This window comes from Sus scrofa, chromosome 15 (genome assembly GCF_054392235.1).
Source record: "Sus scrofa isolate SSC_HxYL_T2T_F1_AM1 chromosome 15, Sscrofa_HxYL_maternal_Yorkshire_Landrace_v2.0, whole genome shotgun sequence".
Classification (NCBI taxonomy): Eukaryota; Metazoa; Chordata; class Mammalia; order Artiodactyla; family Suidae; genus Sus; species Sus scrofa.
Window position 1 is genome coordinate 140,838,212 of NC_139397.1, and position 21,047 is coordinate 140,859,258.

A 21,047-nucleotide genomic window follows, 5' to 3' on the forward strand; every position below is an offset into this window, starting at 1 on the left:
GGATATGAAGAAAGCCCAAGCAGCAATTTCATACCTTAATGTAGGACTGGACAGAGTGGTCCAGCTGCTCTTCATGGCACTTGGCCATGATGTCGGTCAGAACCCTAGAAAAGCAAAGCTGTTCAGTGGCCTTTCTGGAGAAGGCAAGGAAATACCCCTTGGCATGTCATTGGAGCTCTTGGTAAACTGGGTACTTAAAAGTTATTAAGTGAATGAATGAACCCATTTCAGACTCCACCACTCCCCTCATCTCCCAATACCCATTAGCCATTTTCAACCTTGAAATCTCTACAACACTAAGATGTAAGGAAAGTCTTACGGCTGCAATATCACATTGTGATTTTCTTTGTTGCCCAAGTTGTATGTGCTATTATGGGCTATGTGGTTGCTGACACTGTCTTCTCAGAATAGGGGTCGTTTTTCGTATCTTATTAAAACTTAAGATCTTTAACCTCTAACTATCATATTCCATTTTAAAGGGGCTTGTTTTCCAACCTAGATGTGTTATTGGAAAAAGAAATTAGTTTAAAATGCAGGTTTTTGGGTTTTCCCTTTAGCAGGGTTAGGGTTTACAGCAGCATGGGGGGTGCAGGTTGATTTCTTACAATAATACTTCTGGTTACTCCATGGCTGTAGTATTTAGGAATAGCTCAGAATTTCAACAAAAGATATATCCACTGAAATATTTACGAGTTTTACCAACACAGATGCATATACTCATACTGAAAAAAGCATAAGTTAAAGGCACGGTTGGAGTTTTTTTAATCTGGTTCCAGATCAGTCTGGCTGAGGAACTGCTGGAGATATTTTAATTTTCTAGTGCTTCAGAGCTTTGCTTTAAAAACGAGGCTAAAGACTTTCATTCTGAAAGAAGCTAATAATATGCCTGTGAGTTACAAAGACACTGGAAACATTTCAATGTCAAGAGTAATTTTTTTCCAGAATGCTGTGACTAATATTTTTTCAAAAATGAACATTAAAAATATATGATTCAATAATGAATTAAAAACATTATCTCTAGAAAGAGGAAACTGTAATTGCCAAAGTCACCATGGATTAGTAATGTTGAAAGAATGTGGTACAGGCAAATTTAAAGTGAGAATAGTTGAAGAAAAATTGAACACTAAAAAAAAGATCTAGTGGAGTTCCCGTTGTGGCACAGTGAAAACAAATCCGACTAGGAGCCATGAGGTTGTGGGTTCGATCCTTGGCCTCGCTCAGCAGGTTAAGGATCTGGCATTGCCATGAGCTGTGGTGTAGGTCACAGATGTGGCTTGGATCTGGCCTTGCTCTGGCTCTGGTGTAGGCCAGCAGCAACAGCTCCGATTAGACCCCTAGGCTGGGAATCTCCATATGCCATGGGTACAGCCCTAAAAAGACAAAAAAAAAAAAAAAGATCTAGTAGGAATGTGAAATGGTATGGCTACTCTGGAAAACAATTCATCATGTTTTTAAAATCTACCCATTCAATTACCATATAACCCCGAAATTGCACTGGGCATTTATCTCAGAGAAATGAAAACTGATATTTACCCCAAAGCTAGCCAAAACTGGAAACAACCTGGGTATTTCTTAATAAGGATTATTACTCAGAAATTTAAAGGAGAGAATGATTGCTTGATGCAAAACCTGATGAATCTCTAGAGAATTATGCTGAGTGAGAAAAGCCAATCCCAGAGTTCCCATTGTGGCTTAGCAGGTTAAGAACCTGACATAATGTCCATGAAGATGTGGGTTTGATCCCTGGTCTTGTTCAGCAGGTTAAGGATCCAGCATTGCCACAAGCTGCTGGTATGGGTTGCAGATGCGGCTCAGATCTGGTATTGCCTTGGCTGTGGTGCAGGCTGGCAGCTGCAGTTTGGATTCAACCCTTAGCCTGGGAACTTCCATATGCTGTAGGTACAGCCATAAAAAAAGAGTCAATCCCAAAAGGTTATGTACTGTCATACTATATAATTCTATATACATGTATGCAATATAATTTATATGTAAATTTAAAGTAGAAGAGGTAATAAACTTATACATTTATTACATAAGTATATGTAATATATTTAACATATATGTTCATATTATATATAAAATTTCAATATAATATATAAAAAATTCTTAAAGTAACAAAATTTTCTAGATGGAGGACAGATTAATAGTTGCCAGGGATAAGGGGTGGGATTGAGACGAGAGAGAAGTAGGTGTGTCAATAAAAGGCAACATGAGGGATCCTTGTGGGGAGAGGAATGTTCTGGCTCCTAATTCTTTCCTTCTTGATATTCTGGTAGTGACATTGTATGATAGTTTTGCAATATGTCACCATTGGGAACATCTAAAGATTACATGGGCTCTCTCTACATTAGTCCTCAACAACTGCCTGTGCCTCTATAGTTATCTCAAAATAAAAAATCTATTTAAGGGAGTTCCCGTTGTGGCTTAGCAATAATGAACCTGACTAGTATCCATGAGGATGTGTTTCCTGGACTCTCTCAATGGGTTAAGGATCCAGCCGTTGTGGTGGTGTAGGTCACAGACACAGCCGGGATCCCACGTTGCTGTGGCTGTGGTGTAGGCAGGCAGCTGCTGCTCCTATTCAACCCCTAGCCTGGGAACTTCCATATGCCGTGGGTGTTACCCTCAAAAGACAAAGAAAGAAAAAGAAAAAGAAAAAGTTCACTTAAAAAAATAAAGAAAAAGTGAAGAAAGAGGTCTAAAACTTTACTCGAATGATAATAATAGATGATTAGAGGTAAGATCTTGAGAGGGAGGAATAGTTTAAGATATGTGTTCAAATAAAACACAAGCATACAAAATTAAGTGGCCCTTCAGCTATAATCCAAGTTGCGTGCAACCACAGCTTATGCAAATCTCATCTCCTAAGGCTGTGTTAGAGATACCTGGTCACAGCTGTGTTGATCTCATCTTCTTCATTCTGTACCAGAACCTTGAAGAGCTGATTCAAGATTATAGGTAGAAAACTCATGATTGTATGAATCTTTTCCACATTCAGTAAGTTCTGTTGAATTGGCAGGGGGACAAAAAAGTCCACTGATTAAATTTAAAGCACATTTTTCTGACCTTCTACAGAACTTGAATATGAGCTTCGTAGCTCACCTTTGTTTGGCTTTATTTTTCATGACATTTAGCCGGACACACAGGCAGAGGACAATGTTACAATGCTACAAGGACTCTACATCCAATTCACTAACTTAGTCAACTGATTTTGATTTTCAATCATTTTTACTTTGGAGAAACTGATCTGTGTTTATATTTTAATCAACAGACACCTTTTAGGAATGGTGAAATCATTTGCTCTCTGAATTGGCGAAGTGTTTAAAAATCTTCAATAATAATTACGTTTTAGTCTGCTACTCAGTGCAAAAGATAAAGGTCTGTCTTGCCCACTTCTACCCCGGACGCTGCCAGAGACCCCCGCAACTATTTGCAGGTCACGTTACCTTACAAGAACGGACGAAATTCGAGGTAGGTGACTGAGACATATCTTTCTCCCTTTTTTGGCATTGTCGGAAAAATTCGTTCACATGTGGATCCTGAAACAGCAAAAAAAGGTATTTGTTTTTGATGACACGTAAGTGGTGTAACAATGGTGGTGATGGAAGGTGAGTTGTCCTGTGGAACAGAATATGCAGATGCTTTATCAGGGAGTCAGAGAGATGGACCGCTCATTTTCATAGACATCTCAGCACATTGAGGGCTTGACCAGAACTATGCTCTATTCAATTCTCAGAGGTTTGTTTTCCTTCTGGGCCCCTGTGACAATGGCTAGAGAACTACTTCCCTTGGCTCTGTTCTTTCCTTTCTCATTTCTTTTTAAAATTGCCTTCTATCATCTTCCTGTTCCTGCTTCTTTCACAGATTTTTTTTTTTTTTTTTTGCTTTTTGCCTTTTCTAGGGCTGCTCCCATGGCATATGGAGGTTCCCAGGCTAGGCGTCCAATCGGAGCTGTAGCTGCCAGCCTACACCAGAGCCACAGCAATGGGGGATCCGAGCTGAGTCTGCGACCTACACCATAGCTCACGGCAATGCCGGATCCTTAGCCCACTGAGCGAGGCCAGGGATGGAACCCGAAACCTCATGGTTCCTAGTCGGATTTGCTAACCACTGCGCCATGATGGGAACTCCTCCACAGATTCTTTTTTTTTTTTTTTTTTTTTTTTTTTTACCAATTTTTTCCCTACATATTCTTTAATACACAGGAGAGTGTGTACAGTTTAGGGACATCTTCAGACTTAAGTGTCAGAGTTAGTGAGACGTTAGGAAGGCCACACGGACACCATGAGATAAAATGGACTCTTTTCCTTCTCTCGGGCCAGAACTGTGTCTCCCCAAATCTGCATATTGAAGTCCTAACTCCGGGTACCTCCGGCTGTGAGCATATTTGAAGATAAGGTCTTTTGAGAGGTAATTAAGGTAGTGAGGGTGGTCCTAACCCACCGGGACTGATGGCCTTACAAGAGAGTCAAGGTGGACGTGCACCTGCAGAGAAGAGCCAAGCAGAGAGGCCCTGGAGAAGCCAATTCTGCCAACACCTAGATCTCAGACTTCCGGCCTCTACAACTGCCAGAAAGTATTTTCTGTTGTTTAAGCCACCCAGTCTGTGGTACGTTGTTATGGCAGCGGAGCAAAACAACCTGCCCTTTAAGGCTATTTCCTGAAGAGGGTGTCACCTTGGAAGTGCCTAAGTTCTGTGAAGGTCAAAGCTGTGTCATCAGGAAGTGGAACACAGGCTTCTTGTGAAGATCTGCCCTCCGGGTGTTTCTTTAGCCTTTGTCAATTCTAGAGGGGTCACTGTGGTGTGGGTTCCCTTGAGGTCAGGGGTGTGTGTGTGTGTGTGTGTGTGTGTGTGTGTGTCGTATTTCCCGTTTCACTTTATGTATTCAGAAATTATACATAATAATTCAGAAATTATTTATTGAAATTATTTATTGAAAGCGGGCGTTCAGCGGTTAATGAACCCGACTAGTATGCATGAGGATGCTGGTTTGATCCCTGGCATCACTCAGTGAGTTAAGGATCCTGTGTTGCCTTGAGCTGTGGTGTGGGTTGCAGACGCAGCTCAGATCCTGCATTGCTGTGGCTGTGGCATAGGCCAGCAGGTACAGCTCCAATTGGACCCCTAGCCTGGGAACCTCCATATCCTTTGGGTGTGGCTCTAAAAAGACACACACATGTAAAAAAATTATCTATTGAAAGCTGACTATATACCAGTCCTTGGCAGGCATGAAGGACAGACCTTGGGGCATGCAACCTCCCTCTCCCCACTTCCTCTGTGGTCCTCCTGTTATACCCTGGAGACAGGTATCACCCCGTGATTTCCACACACACCTATTTGCTCATGATGAGACAAGGGCTTTACAGGAAAGCAGGGTGCCATATGGGGGTACGACAAGATGATACAGCCTGTCTGAGGGGTTGGGAACAGTGAGGACTTCTTTGAAGACGTGACCTCTGAGCCAAGATCTGAAGGATGGGTAGGAGCTGACCTGGACCGCAAGGGGAAGGGAAGGAGAGAGGGAGAGATTGCCTTCCTAGCTGAGGAAAGGCTGGGTGTCAAAAACAAAAACAAAAACAAATCCTTGAATCTTGAAGGAATGAAGCACACAGAGGGCAGGAGAGGGCCTTGGGTGTTCGAAAACTGAGGTAAATACTGCTCTGGGCGAAAGAAGAATGTGCCCCCAGGGGGCGAGCGCGTGGGTGGTAGACTTTGTAAAGAAGGATAAGGAGTGGTGATGCACAGAGACACCTGGGCATTGGGAGAAAGCTGCTGGAAGGGTGAGGACGAGAACCTTGGGACATTCTGAGATATAGAACAACTGGACTTGGTGGACAAGGACTGCTTTGTGGGACTCGACCAGGGCTGATGGCATCAGAGAAAAGATGCGTTCAAGAAGTGATGGGCATAGGATGAGGGAAGAGGACTAAATCTGGCTCGAGGCACCAGTGGTTACGGAAAGACATTTTGATCCAGTTCATGGTGGTACCTGGATGGTATCATTTTTCTTAGGAACCAAGTGTGCGCTAGAGATAAAGCAGCATGAAACAAAAACAAACAAACAAACACCACCTCCCCCCCACCCCAGATACACAGTGAATTTAAGAAAGAAGCAATACATCTTCTATGTACTTGCGATAGCTTTCTTGGAGTTTATAATTGGTACCATAAAAGACCTCACACTGCGGTAAAATAAACTTCTTGGCAATGGAAGGGGGGAGTGCTGGGTAACTGGACGATGATAATAACTACATTTACAGAGCATTTTGCAGTTCATGAGATACTTTCACATGAGGCTTCTCATACAATCTTAGGTAGAGGCTTTTTGAATTGTTATCATTTTCGGGATGAGGACATAGGACTACAGGGGTGAAGTGATTTGTCCAGGGTCACTGGGCCAGAAATTGGCCAAGGTGGCTCTCAAATACAGTTTTGCCAACCTCATGGCCTTTCTATTAGAGGAGCTTTGGGTAGGCATTGGGAATTAGACTTAGTTTTACGGTAAAGATCCAAAGTCTTTATTTCAAACATTTCAGATTAACTCCTGAGTGTTGTCATTGGAAGCAAACCATCTTCCAAGGGTAAATACATGTCTGGTATTTTGGTTGGTAGTTTTACAGCCCCTGAACTTTTATGGGTTAGGATGTCAATCTCTTCTGGGTGAGGGATAAAGTTTTGCCACAAACATTCTTCCTTTTTCATCACCTGCTCTTCTGACACCTTATGAAATGGTGAGTCTCCTCCTGTAAACCTAGGATCCACCTTATGACTCTCTGAGTTAGAGGAGATTTTGATATTCCAGGAAGACACGCTCACCTGAGTATTCACCGTTGACACAACAAATGTCGACACTTTGAAAAGTGGCTTGCCACCATCGACCCATTTAATGTCACTCCCGCCGTGCTGCAAAAGAGAGTTTGTTACTGTCGCTGCAGCAATTTGAGAGAAAGAAAAATAAACAGGTTATTTAGTTTATGTCGATGTGCCTCCCTGATCCCTTAGTCTTCATTAGTAAGGAAATGGAAATTAAGAGATGCAAATATATTTGACAAGTGGGTCAAATTGTCAAATATTGACCAAGGTGATATCAGGGGATCATTTTTAATAGAACATTTCTACCGGCCACACACTAAACAAGAAATGTGAAATATGATAGATACACTGGATACCTAACTGCAATTGTACAACGGATCCATACACTAAGATTGGGTTAATTAATTAAATAATTAAGTTTGGCTTTAGCTTGATTTTTATTTTATATTTTGGTTTTGTTTTTTTTAAATTAAATTATAGTTGATTTGCAGTATTGTGTCAATTTGTGCTGTACAGCAAAATGACCTAGTAGATTGGGTTAATTTAAATAGCAGAAGGAGAGCTCCCGTTGTGGTGCAGTGGAAATGAATCCACCTAGTGTCTTTGAGGACATGGGCTCGATCCTTAGCCTCGCTCTGTGGGTTAAGGATCTGACATTGCTGTGAGCTGTGGTATAGGTTGCAAACGTGGCTCAGATCCCGAGTTGCTGTGGCTGTGGCATAGGCCGGCAGCTGTAGCTCCGATTAGACCCCTACCCTGGGAACTTCCATATGCCACACAGGCCCTAAAAAGCAAATAAATACATAAATAAACAGCCGAAGGAAGATAACCTCATGCCACTCAGCCTGCGTATTTTTTTCTCTTAAGTTATACGTCACTCAATACCTTTCCACTTGAAGAATCTTGAAAGCTTAAATAATTAGGAGGCAGGCTTGTTGCTACTGGGATACTGTACTCTTGAGAAGCTATCTGATCATGTTTCATCAGAGGAAGCCAAGCATATCCAACTGTGCAAAGGAACAACAAAGAGAAAACTTTTCAGAACACATCTTCAGGGTGAGGAGTGAAAACAAAGCTATTGATCATTTATGAAGACAAAACTTCCCCCAAACACCAAATACATCAGAGCTTTTCAAGTACTCTGCAATTCGAGTCCAGCAGATGACATGAACAGCTATCTCAGATTTGCTTCCTGTTAGTACCTGGTGTTTCCAGAGCCTCCTTTTTTTTGGCGTTAGCTTTTGCATTTATGTCACAAGTGACGTGATAAAAAGAAAACAAAATATGGTGTTTCTCATGAAGTTGTGTTGGTAGTTCAATTTTCACCTGCAATGAAAGAGATAATAGCTGGGCTGAGATTTAAATCATTTTCCCAGACAAAGCATAGACACTTTAGCCTTTTAAAAACTCTTGAAGGAATCCCCTGGTGGCTCAGTGGGTTAAGGATCTGGCATTGTCACTGGTGTGGCGTGGGTTTGATCCCTGACCTGGGAACTTCTGCATGCCATGAGCATGGCCAAAATAAAAGAAAATGAAAAAAACCTCTTTAACTGAAATCTGGGTTTAATAGTCAGTGTTGGAAGTATTGATTTAACTCTCAATAAATATCAATCCTGCTAGCAGTAATGTGTTAAGGTATTATTTATACTTCTTTAATGTGGAAGATGATAATTTAGAATACCTAGTGCTTCTCATTAGATAATTTGTGCCATTGTGAATTAAACGCACACACACAAACACACACACAGAGACATGTCTGTAGAATGTACATAAGACACAGATTAAGGACCTTATCATCAAAGGGCATAAACAGAGTGAACAGTAGGTCCTTGCCTCCCAAAGTGTGTGCATGGACCAGTTGCATAAGCAACACCTGGGAGCTGATTAGAAATACAGAGTCTGAGACAGAATTAGAATCTGCATTTCACAAGATCCAAGGTACATTGTTGAGAAGCCCAACATCCATTTATGGTAAAAACTCTCACCAAAGTGGGTATGCAGGGAACATTTCCTTGACATAAACAAAGCCATTTATGACAAACCCACAGCAAATAAAATACTCAATGGAGAAAAGCTGAAAGCCTTCCCACTAAAATCTGGAACAAGACAAGGATGCCCACTCTCACCACTGCTATTCAACATAGTATTGGAAGTCCTAGTCACAGCAATCAGACAAACAAAAGAAATAAAAGGCATCCAAATAGGAAGAGAAGAGATAAAACTGTTACTGTATGCAGACATGATACTATATATAGAAAACCCCAAAGACACTGTATATATGACATGAAACTATATATAAAAAACCCCAAAGGCTAAACCCCAAAACTACTTGAACTGATCAACAAATTCAGCAAAGTAGAAGGATATAAGATTAACTTTCAGAAATCAGTCCCATTTTTGTATACTAACAATGAAACTTTAGAAAAGGAATACAGAAACACAATACCTTTTAAAATTGCACCACAAAAAAATCAAATACCTGGGAATACACCTGACCAAGGAGGCAAAGAACCTATATGCTGAGAACTATAAAACATTACTCAAAGAAATTAAATAAGATGTAAAGAAATGGAAAGATATTCCATGCTCCTGGGTTGGAAAAATTAATATTGTAAAAATGGCCATACTACCCAAAGCAATCTACAGATTCAATGCAATCCCTATCAAATTACCCATGACATTTTTCACAGAACTAGAGCAAACAATCCAAAAATTTAGATGGAACCACAAAAGACCCAGAATTGCCAAAGCAATTCTAAGAAACAAAAACCAAGCAGGAGGCATAACTCTCCCAGACTTCAAGCAATATTACAGAGCCACAGTCATCAAGACAGCTTAGTACTGGTACCACAACAGATATACAGACAAATGGAACAGAATAGAGAACCCAGAAATAAACCCAGACACCTATGGTCAATTAATCTTTGACAAAGGAGGCGAGAACATAAAACGGGAAAAAGACAGTCTATTCAGCAAGTATTGCTGGGAAACCTGGACAGCTGCACGCAAATCAATGAAACTATAACACACCCTAACACCATGCACAAAAATAAACTCAAAAGGGCTGAAAGACTTAACTATAAGACAAGACACCATCAAACTCCTGGAAGAGAATATAGGCAACACATTCTCTGACATCAACCTTACAAACGTTTTCTCAGGTCAGTCTCCCAAAGCAACAGAAATAAGAGCAAAAATAAACCAATGGGACCGAATCAAACTGACAAGCTTTTGCACAGCAAAGGAAACCAAAAAGAAAACAAAAATACAACTTACAGAATGGGAGAAAATGGTTTCAAATGATGCAACTGACAAGGGCTTAATCTTCAAAATATACAAACAACATATACAACTCAACAGCACCAAAAACCACAACCCAATGGAAAAATGGGCAAAAGACCTGAATAGACATTTTTCCAAAGAAGATGTACAAATGGCCAACAAACACATGAAAAAATGCTCAACATCCCTGAGTATTAGAGAAATGCAAATCAAAGCTACCATGAGATACCACCTCACACCAGTCAGAATGGCCATCATTAAGAAGTCCACAAATAACAAGTGCTGGAGGGGCTGTGGAGAAAAGGGAACCCTCCAGTGCTGTTGGTGGGAATGTAACCACTATGGAGAATAGTATGGAGGGAACTCAGAAACCTATACATAGAACTACCATATGATCCAGCAATCCCACTCTTGGGCATATATCCAGACAAAAGTTTCCTTAAAAAAGACACATGTATCCACATATTCATTGTAGCACTATTCACAATAGCCAAGACATGGAAAAAACCCAAATGTCCATCGACAGTCAACTGGATTAGGAAAATGTGGTATATATATACACAATGGAATACTACTCAGCCATAAAAAGGAATGAAATAATGCCATTTGCAGCAACATGGATGGAACTAGAGACTCTCATACTTAGTGAAGTAAGTCAGAAAGAGAAAGACAAATACCATATGTCACATATCTTGTATCTAATATACAGCACAAATGAACCTTTCCACAGAAAAGAAAATCATGGACTTGGAGAATAGACTTGTGGTTGCCAGGGGAGAGGGAAGGAGTGGGATGGATTGGGAGCTTGGGGTTAATGGATGCAAACTATTGCTTTTGGAATGGATTAACAATGAGATCCTGCTGTGTAGCACTGAGAACTATGTCTAGATACTTACAATGGAGCATGACAGTGGGAGAAAAAAGTATGTATATATGTAGGTGTAACTGGATCCCCATGCTCTACAGTGGAAAAAAAAATTGTGTTGGGGAAATAACAACAACAACAACAAAAACAAAAAACCTCCGTAGTTGTGAATAATGTAACTGAAGCATGGAATCTGTCCCTTTAAAAAAAATAACACAGAAATATATATGGTATATATTGTGTTAAAAAAATACATTGTTGGGAGTTCCCATTGTGGCTCAGCGGGTTAAGAACCAGACTAATATTCATGAGGATGCAGGTTTGACCCCTGGCCTTGCTTAGTGGTTTAAGGATTCGGTGTTGCCACAAGCTGTGGTGTAGGTTGCAGATGCAGCTAGAATCAGTCACAGTTGTGGCTGTGGCATAGGACTGAAGCTGCAGCTCTGATTCAGCCCTTAGCCCAGTTGGAGAGTTAAGGTCAGCGGAAAGGTGAGAAGCCAAGCAGAGGCTGGAGTGATGAAATTGCTGGAAGGGGATCACAAGCCAAGGAGTGTGGGCTGTCTCCAGAAACAAACAAGGCAAGGATTCTCCCCCAGCCCACTTCTGAGTTTTCACCCGCTGAACTGTAAGATAATCAGTGTGTGTGTTATAAATCACTAAACTAATTTGTTAAAGTAGAAGTAGGAAACTAATACAAAAGATGTGATATTTTAAATCTAAGACATCGTATTGGCCGGTTGCATTACTTCAGCCCTTAGCTAATGCTTAGAAATTAAATTTAACCAAAGAAACTTGTTTGTCCAAAACTGTTGATAATGCACGCTGATATGTATGGTAATTTACCACTAACCCAATGACTTTTTTTTTTTTTTAATGTCTGCTATAGCAGAGTTGTGAAGCTTTAGGCTCTGGAGTCACATGGCCTGGCTTGAATTCTGACTGTCACTTCATGGTTATGTGCCCGTGGCAAAGTTGCTTCTCTGACCCCCAGTTTCCTCATCCATAAAATAGGAAAGTGTGAAGGTTAATTTTATATGTCAATGTGACTGGGCCATGGGATGCCCAGATAGCTGGTTAAACATGAGTGTCTGTGTGGGTGTTTCTGGAAGAGACTAGTATTTGAATTGGTGAACTGGGTAAAAGAGGTGGCCCTCTTCGCATGACTGGGCATCTGTCTCATCCACCGAGGTCCAGAAGAGAATGAAAAGGCCGAAGAAGGTTGAATTCCCTCTGTCCCTGACTTTTTGACCTGGAGCATGGACTTTCTCCTGTCCTTGGTGCCTCATATCTGGACTGGAATCTACAATAGATTCTCTAGTTCTCAGGCCTTTGAACTGCACCTTCCTGGGTCTCCAGCTGCAGATGGTATAGCTTGTGGGATGCTTCAGCTTTCATAATGATGGGAGTCGATATCTTATATTACATTCATTCATCCTATCTATCTATTTATCTATCTATCTATCTATCTATCTATCTATCTATCTATCTATCTATCTATCTATCTAATCTATCTCCCTATTGGCTCTGTTTCCCTGGAGAAAGCTGTGTGTATTACGTGAGCTGGTGCATACTGGAGTAGAGCATGGTGCCTGGTACATAGTAAGTCTTGAGAGTTGGCAAGGGCAGGAGGTCTAGGTCCTTCAAGTTCAGGAAGGTTATAAGCAAGAGTGTTGGCCCATATTCTAGCCCTTTGTTTTTCCCTTATGACATGAAATGATGCTGCTAAAAACTATTTAACATGATCTTTGTTATATGAACCAATGAAAGAAAAAAATTAATCTAACTTGAAAAAAATGATACAATAAAAACATCATGTTTTATGCTGAAATATATGAATTTGCAGCATACCCCTGGAGCAATGAACGTAGCTTCTAAAGCTTGGTCATGTAAACACCTGCTAAGGTATGTCCTTAGTCTAAGATGCAGTCTATAGAGAGAGTGTTTATTATTGTGTATTATCTTACCCACTCACCCATCTTTTAAGGAGTTTCTGGAAACAGCCCTTACCTCATCTGAGAAATCTGGATTCTGGGAATGGTGCAGAACTGCAGTGTAGGCGGCTGAGGTGAAGAGGGGCCCTCCAGGTTTTCCATAAATACACTGTTTAAAAAGGAATGAGTTGAATAATTATGCGTGTCTGACATTAACCCTGAGCACAAAAAGGTCAACATTCTTCAGTTACCCATCTTGGAACAAAGATAAATTTGGTGGTAACTTGCTAGGCTTATCTGGCAAGCAATTAACCTTGAACTTCTTTGACTTGCTGTCCTATATTTAGTATATACCATGGGACATTGCCAAAGAAAAATGGAAGGTTTTAATTCATCATGTAAACATTATATCAACACTAAATACCTGAGTCAATTCACTACCAAACCTTGGATGACTAGGAGGTAAGAGATAAGTTTGTTCAATTCTGCTTCCTTCGGCCCTTGGTATCCAGCTCTGGTCTAGAGTTTGAGGCGGTCAGTCCTGGGTGACCACAAGGCTTGATTGGACCTCAGCTCCTGACATGCCAGCCTCCAACCAAGACTGCAGAGCTGGAAGGACAGGGCTGGCTCCAGGCTCACCGTATTGTATTATTCTTCTAGCCCAGCTGCTCATCAGGCCATGGGATGGGATATGGCACTTCCTTGTCATAAAATAACTTGTAGCTCAAGGCTCAATGTCCCTCTGCTGAGGTCACCTGTCTCTCTGAGTAATGCTTTCGAATGTAATGAATCGGAGGTCCCATGTTCCTGTGGGTATTCCTCTTTTCTAGAATTTTCCCCATACACAATGCTCTAGCAGGCCTGGTGCGTTTGCAGTCTGGTCACTGCCTTTGTTTGCTTGACAGTTTCATTTCATTTTCTTTCTGACCTGCTGTTAATGCTATTGTGGAGCCTGGAATCTGAGGACGCTCCCAGTGCCTCAAGACCATGTGAAAGAACGCTTTCCCTCTCCGCTGCGTGATTCACTCAATCACTCAAATTGACTACCATCCTTCTGAATGATGCTGCAATGCTTCTGAGTACAGAGAACACAGCTGGCAGCTGACAGGGTGCTTTAAGAGATTATCTCAGATCATTACAGGGGTTAGTTAGAAATTAGTTTTCTCCTTTACTCTATCTCCTCCCTCTGATTTCACCGAAACTGGGGAGGTCTGGCTGCAGGCCCACTCAGGATAATCTTCCTCTTTATTTTTACAGGTTGCTTTAGGTTGTCTGAAGTCTCTAAAATAAAAACGGTATATAGCAAAGAATGAACTGTGAAAAATGCCATCTAGTTGCAGTTTTATAGGTTCAAACAGCTCAGTTGACCCAAACCTCAGAGTTTTATTGATCTTATTAAATCATGGGCTCAACAACAGGGACCAGCTTCCCAGAGCCATTTCTCAGCTCCTCTGGCAGGTGGCCGCGTGCACCTTCCATAAATGTGAACGTCCCTTGGGCTTCCTGCATTAGCCATCAGGCCAGCGTGTGGCAGCCCTTCTGCACAGGCCACACCATGGCCAGCTGGGATGTGGATCAAGCACACTGAATAGAGAGGCAGGCTAATCTTTGAAAAGGGCAAAGTCTTCCAGAGGGGAATCTTTGTGTTCATGTCACACTAGAATGGCTTCCTTTCTTTTCCCCCCAAACTCTGAAAAGCTAAGCAGAGTCCTGAGACTGGCATTTCTAATAGATCTTGTTAATGACGGCTATTCCATCAGGTACATTTTAGGAAAACTGAAACAAATGTACTGAATTGCTCCTGTTTCAGGCACACTCAATAAAAGGCCCCTTGGTGGCGGAGCGAACTGGAGCCTCTGCCTCCTCCTTTATGCTGTGTTCCCTGGTGGGCTTGGCTCACCTTCACAGGCTTGGCATCTTCTTCATCGGAATTTTTGAATTCAATGCACACAGTTATATTTCGTGCCTGAAATTACAGCGAGGGAAAATGGAAATTATAATTTCCTGTTAGATAACACCAAAAAAAACAATCTAAGTGCCTAAAATAGGTAGCTTCTAATTAAATCCAAAAAAATGTAGAATAGCCAGTGCTTCCTTGTGACACTATTCATAGTGCTCAGAAATAGCAAAAGGATGTGGAGAGATTATTTAAAAGGGAAGAAAAGAGTCATATTGGAAGGGTGCAGGTATGCTATTTTCAGAGACTCTTGATAAACTAAAAATAGAGTCTAGAACAAAATTATTTAGGGCTGATTTCAGAAAGGATTATTCATATGTTACAAAGCATGCATCCCTAAACACTTTTAAGGTGAAACTAATCACTGCTCTTATTAGACATTTTCTTCCAATAGTTTTCTATTCCAAAGTGTTGGCCTGTAGTACTCTGCACTGAACTTTCGAGACATTATCTTAATATGTTCTGAATAAGGGGCAGAGAGAAGATGATATCTCAGAAAGAAAACATACCATACCTTGTTGAAACATCTCTGGCTGTCATACTTGAGGTGCTTGGGATAAACATAAATTTGATTTTTGTATACTCTATAAGGACGGCAATACTTTGTTGAGTCGTAAACAAATTCTTCCACCTCCACTGTGGGTTCTGGTGGAGCCACCACATTGAAAGGTTTGACAGGGATAAAGGACGATGTTACACAGTCTTTAAAAATCAGAAAATAAGAGTGTATCATTTATAGGGTTACCTGTAAGGGAACAACACTTAACATATTTTAAAATAAATCCACTCAAAATAGAAACTCCATAGTTGTACACCACTTTAGGTTAAATTATGCTGGCATGAAAAATTTGTAGGAGGCAGGCATGATACATAATCAGTGATGTATTTAATACCAAAACTGATGTCTCAAAAAACTGGTACACCTTTTGGGTTTATTACTATTTTCTTTGTGTATTAAGCTTCATATAAAAAGTAAATTTTAGCTAGAGATCCTCTAAGCATACTAATCCAATATTATTAAGATAAAGACTAGCCCACTCTCCTTAACCATAACAATATAGAAACTGATACATCACAGGACAAAATTCTGTCCAAGGGGTTTATTACTGAGACTACCCAATGACTTAGTGGTAATTCTTCCCAACAAAGGCCCCAATCCCTCTCTGCATTAGTTACAATTTTGTCTCTTTAATTTTTTTATCATCTTTTTAAAAAAATCTAACCTTGTAAAAATAGCCTAAGGGGGGAATTATTAGGAATTTATAAATCAAAACTTATCACTAAGGAGTTTGGAGGCTAAAGCTGTGGTCGTGAAAGATAGCTAGGCTTTCTACCTTCCTTGTCACCTCTGGAATCTTCCTGGGTTCACATGAGCACAATGATTAGCTAAATATGCTTTGGAATCAGATTGCAGGTTTGTTTTTTTCAAAAATCAATTACAATATTTTTATTACATGTTCCAATTTCTCTGATATTTTACAGGCTTTTCAAAGAGAGTATTTTAGCTTTCTCCTGCTATTTTTCTTTTCCATAGGTAATAAAAACCACCTCCCACAAATCAGGTAGAGGAAACATCTTAGTCTGTCCTCTGCTTTTTCACACCAATCAATAGAAAACTGATTTGGAGCCATGGCTTAACTTAGAACGTTTATTTTATTTCATATGAAAGTGATCTGTGGGGAAACGATGAGAATGAAAAACTTAATAGTGCTCATGGAAACTCAAATCTCGTTTGTAGTTCTTTTTAGGATACCTTCACTCCTTCTTTGTGTCACTGAGAAGTCACCAAAAGGCATAATTAAAAGAAAAAAAATAAACCAATCTCACCAATTAAGAGAGAAATTCTGCAGTTCCCATGGTGGCTCAGCAGGTTACAAACTCAACTAGTATCCATGAGGATGCAGGTTTGATCCCTGGCCTCATTCAGTGGGTTAAGGATCTGGCATTGCCATGAGCAGTGGTGTAGGTCGCAGACATGGCTCGGATCCCAAGCTGCTGTGGCTGTGGTGTAGGCCAGCAGCTGCAGCTCCAATTTGATCCCTAACCAGGGAACTTCCATATGCCACAGGTACGGCCCTAAAATGTAAAAAAAGAAAAAAAAATCTGAAAATTTTATTTGTAAGTTAATAAAAACGCCTTCTGAAATTCAAATTTTTACTGACATAAAGAGAACTTTTGACTGTATTCTGAAAAAAAAAATATGCTCTCTGTATAGTAACAGAGTCTAAAAACATTTTGGCTATAATTTGCATGGCCAGCCACCTGCACAGCTATGCAAGGTATTCAGAGTAACCCTTCGGCAGCACAGTGTGGACTTGCCCATTATGGGTTTTTGGTTTATCAATCTATCTGAGCTTGATTTTCTTCTTTTGCAACCCTCCAGGGTTTTGAGGATTAAATGAAGTAATTTAACACTTTGTCAGATGAATATTAGGCTACCCTGAGTATAGTCCTTGTCCTACAATACTTAAGTCTGTCTTACTGGAGAAATAAGGGGCCCCAAATTTCTATAGGATAATGAATTACATATATCCCAAACAAATTTTTGAAACAAACCAACTTTCCAACCAACTAGTCAACCAACCAACCAACAAGCCACTAAATATTCAAAACGCTACAAGCAAACCATGATATTGTTGTCATACTTGGATGCTCCAAAGGAATGTTGTCAACAGCAATATCCAGGCTTCCGGGAATGGTCTGCGTTTTGCTTATTCTGTCAGCTCTGTGAAAGTATGCCAGCATAGAAACACACACAACATAGAAGCACACACACACACACACACACACACAATGAATTATTCTAGTTGTCAAAGAAAAAAAAACAAATTGTAATTCTGAGCTTTGACAAGGGTAAACACTGGAACATTAAATGATCTTGTGAGCAATTTAGTTTAGTGAGTTTTATTTTGAACACTAAAATTTATGCGATGTTGCCAAGAAAAATGAAAAGTCAGGGAGGGGGGTCCAATTAACAGATATTCTGAAGAATGTTTTACATTTACTTGTACCAGTTCCGAAAACATTTGTATAAATGGCCAAACAAGTGCTATGGTAAATTTGTAGCTTTGGTAGATGGTAAATAGTTGTTGTTACCAAAAAGTACTAGTATCTGAGCTGGTTTAAATGATTCACTTTCACGAGAAGTTTTAAGAGGTTTTGAGAGCAGGGCTTTGAGAGCAAAGTCTTTGCTGCAACTGCTAGGTGGACAGTCTGCTTGTTCCTTCCTCACCAACAATCAAGGAGGACAGGGGACCTTTCCCTGATCCTGGCTCCTCTCCCACCCTTTTCAGTTATATAGACTCTTCCCTACCACCTGCCCCTGTATCCACATTCATTCTAACTCACAAGCCCTTGTTTCTTTCCCTCCTCTTCACTAAAACCTTCTCTCTTATTGTCCTTTTTAGAAAGAAGAAAGCTGCTGATTACATTTTCAAGTGGTAGCCCTCTTAGAGTGCCCGTCAAAGCTCAGTGGAAAGGAATCCTCCTGGTACCCAGGAGGATCAGGTTTGATCCCTGGCCTCACTCAGTGGGTTAAGACCCAGCGTTGCTGTGAGCTGTGGTGGCTTGGATCTGGCATTGCTGTGGCTGTGGCGGACGTGGGCTGGCCTCTGTAGCTCCGATTGGACCCCTAGCTTGGGAACCTCCATATGAGGTGGGTGCGGCCCTAAAAAGAAAAAAAAAAAAAGGGTTTGCCCTCCCAGGAAATCTACTATAGTGGTGAGTCAGAGCCAGCTGTTCTCATATGAGAGCTGGTTATTAGATGTTCCCTTATTGTGCCCTACCAGCTATAAAACACATCCATGATTAAAAATGAAATCACATAAACTTACCTTTAAACAAATTACATTAAACACCAATAAATACTTATTTAGTAATAAGTACAGAATATTCATCACTTTGGAATTCTTTTACTGCATGATGAGATGAGCCATGCTCTTGAGGTTATTTAGAAACATCTACTTATGTGGTGGAAACGTCATATCATGGTGTGTACATTTCTTGCCAACCTCATGTTTGGTGAAACCCACCCCAGACTGTTACCCAACTGGTAGCTTGACACCAGCAGTGTAGGAGAGTTTACATCATAGACATCTGCCATTAGTACAAATCGGTTTTCCCCTCGAGAGGGTTGGGAGTAGACATTTACTGGCATGCTACCTAGAATAAATGCATAAGGCGTGAGCATCCGTGAAATAATTTAATGTCTCACCAGTATGGCGCTGGGTATTCCAGATGCCCTCTAAATGCTGTAGTGGTATATTTGGTTTTCGGAGGTACCTCCATACTGTTTTCCATAGTGGTTGTACCAATTTACATTTCCACCAACAGTGTAGGAGGGTTCCCTTTTCTCCACACCCTTTCCAGCATTTGTTATGTGTATAGCACGGGGAACTATATCTAGCCACTTGTGATGGAGCAGGATGGAGGATAATGTGAGAAAAAGAACATATATATATATATATATTTATATGTGTGTGTGTGTATGTGTGTGTGAGAGTGAGTGACTGGGTCATTTTGCTGTATGGTATAAAACTGACATAACGCAGTAAACCAACTAAATGGAAAAAGTAAAAAAATCATTAAAAAAATGCTGTAGTGGGAGTTCCCGTCGTGGCGCAGTGGTTAACGAATCCGACTAGGAACCATGAGGTTGCGGGTTTGGTCCCTGCCCTTGCTCAGTGGGTTAACGATCCGGCGTTGCCGTGAGCTGTGGTGTAGGTTGCAGATGCGGCTCAGATCCAGCGTTGCTGTGGCTCTGGCATAGGCCAGTGGCTGCAGCTCTGATTCAACCCCTAGCCTGGGAACCTCCATATGCCGCAGGAGCGGCCCAAGAAATAGCAAAAAAAAAAAAAAAAAAAAAAAAAAGACCAAAAAATGCTGTAGTGACAATTTTCTTTGCTAAACACCAATGACAGGGTTTGGTGAAAGTATGCTCTTCTCCTGTTTTGTCCATTCCCTTCTGCTCAGCATTACAACTTTTCATGCTTTAATGCACTGGGGAAAAATGTGAAGCAGAAAAGCACCCCTAATTTCCACTAAGGCTCCAAGGGTTTCGACTACAGAGTTTGATAAAGACAGGGGGAGGGTCTTAAGGAGTGGTCTTGTAGGATCACAAAAAAAGTAATAGGGTTTCAGGGCTTCCTCTAAGATTTTACTTTTCACTTTTATTTTGCTTTCTAAGGTATGTATTTTTCCATAACAAAAAAAGACCAATTGGGCAAACTTCCCTTCTCGTTAAATAGAAATACATCCTCTACTGAATATCCAGGAAATATTATCTTTGCTTTGGATCAACAAAATTAATTGACAAGGGATTGTTGATTCTTAGATGGGAGAGGCAGAGAGTTATCATCTGAAAAGGGGGCAAAAGGTACAAGAATCCAGTGTATATCAGGGGACTAACAGGTTAAGGTAAGTCACTTGTCATGAAAGACCTTTTCATCATCAGATGTTGAATACATGATGAGTCATTTAAAAATGTTGTGACTTTTATGTATTACTTCTTTTGGCATTAACTTCCTTTCATCTTTTCCAGAAGCATCTGAATGACAGAATGGTACGCATTATTGTATTCATAGAAATTAATTGCCGTGTGGGGTTTCAAAAGTATTCTAAAATTCCCTAACATTCCTCCTATGCAGAAGTGTCCATTTACCCTTCATTTGAATCTAGGATTTGTGACAGTTTGACACTATATTATGGCAGAAATGACAGTGTGACAGTTTCAGGTCTTAGGAAACTGGCAGTGATCATTTTCTGTCTGTCCCTTGGGACACGTACGCTTAGAACCCAGCCATCAATCATGCCATGAGGAAGCCTTAGCAGCTCATGGAGAGGCTCCCATGAAGAAGAACCAAGGTCTCTAGCCCACAGCTCCGGCTGACCTCCCAGCCAACACCTGCACGCTCACCAGTCATCAAATGAGCTATCTTGAAAAGGAATCCTCTCGCTCTATTTGACCTCTCCCAGTCAATGCCAGGTACAGAAGAGACAAGCTCTCTTCATCTAGCCATACTCAAATTATGAACAAAGAGTAAAATAAGCGATGTTGTTATTTTTAGCTACTAAGATTTATGATGTTACCTAGCTATAGATAACTGGCAAAGTTTAATGTTTCACCCTCTTCCATCTAATTCTGGCAGATTCACATGTAGGGCAGTCATTTGGGCATATGCGAAGTCATCTGCAAAGCAT

General features: G+C 40.7%; 1 protein-coding gene across 50 annotated transcripts in view; it reads right to left on the reverse strand.

The window, feature by feature from the left end:
• DOCK10 (dedicator of cytokinesis 10) overlaps positions 1 to 21,047 on the reverse strand; it is a 276,098-nt gene that overhangs the window by 68,177 nt on the left and 186,874 nt on the right. For all 50 annotated transcript variants that reach the window (XR_014830527.1, XR_014830528.1, XR_014830525.1 and 47 more), the window contains exons 16-25: positions 17,495 to 17,574; positions 15,364 to 15,551; positions 14,793 to 14,858; positions 12,969 to 13,061; positions 8,017 to 8,140; positions 7,700 to 7,821; positions 6,818 to 6,904; positions 3,447 to 3,539; positions 2,886 to 3,004; positions 35 to 104 (exon numbers count right to left, since the gene is read on the reverse strand). Coding sequence is in view for 38 of the 50 variants with exons in the window: in XM_085001312.1 (XP_084857438.1) it covers positions 35 to 104; positions 2,886 to 3,004; positions 3,447 to 3,539; positions 6,818 to 6,904; positions 7,700 to 7,821; positions 8,017 to 8,140; positions 12,969 to 13,061; positions 14,793 to 14,858; positions 15,364 to 15,551; positions 17,495 to 17,574 (1,042 nt within the window). In the remaining 12 variants the exon portion in view is untranslated. The remainder of the gene's footprint in view (positions 1 to 34; positions 105 to 2,885; positions 3,005 to 3,446; positions 3,540 to 6,817; positions 6,905 to 7,699; positions 7,822 to 8,016; positions 8,141 to 12,968; positions 13,062 to 14,792; positions 14,859 to 15,363; positions 15,552 to 17,494; positions 17,575 to 21,047) is intronic.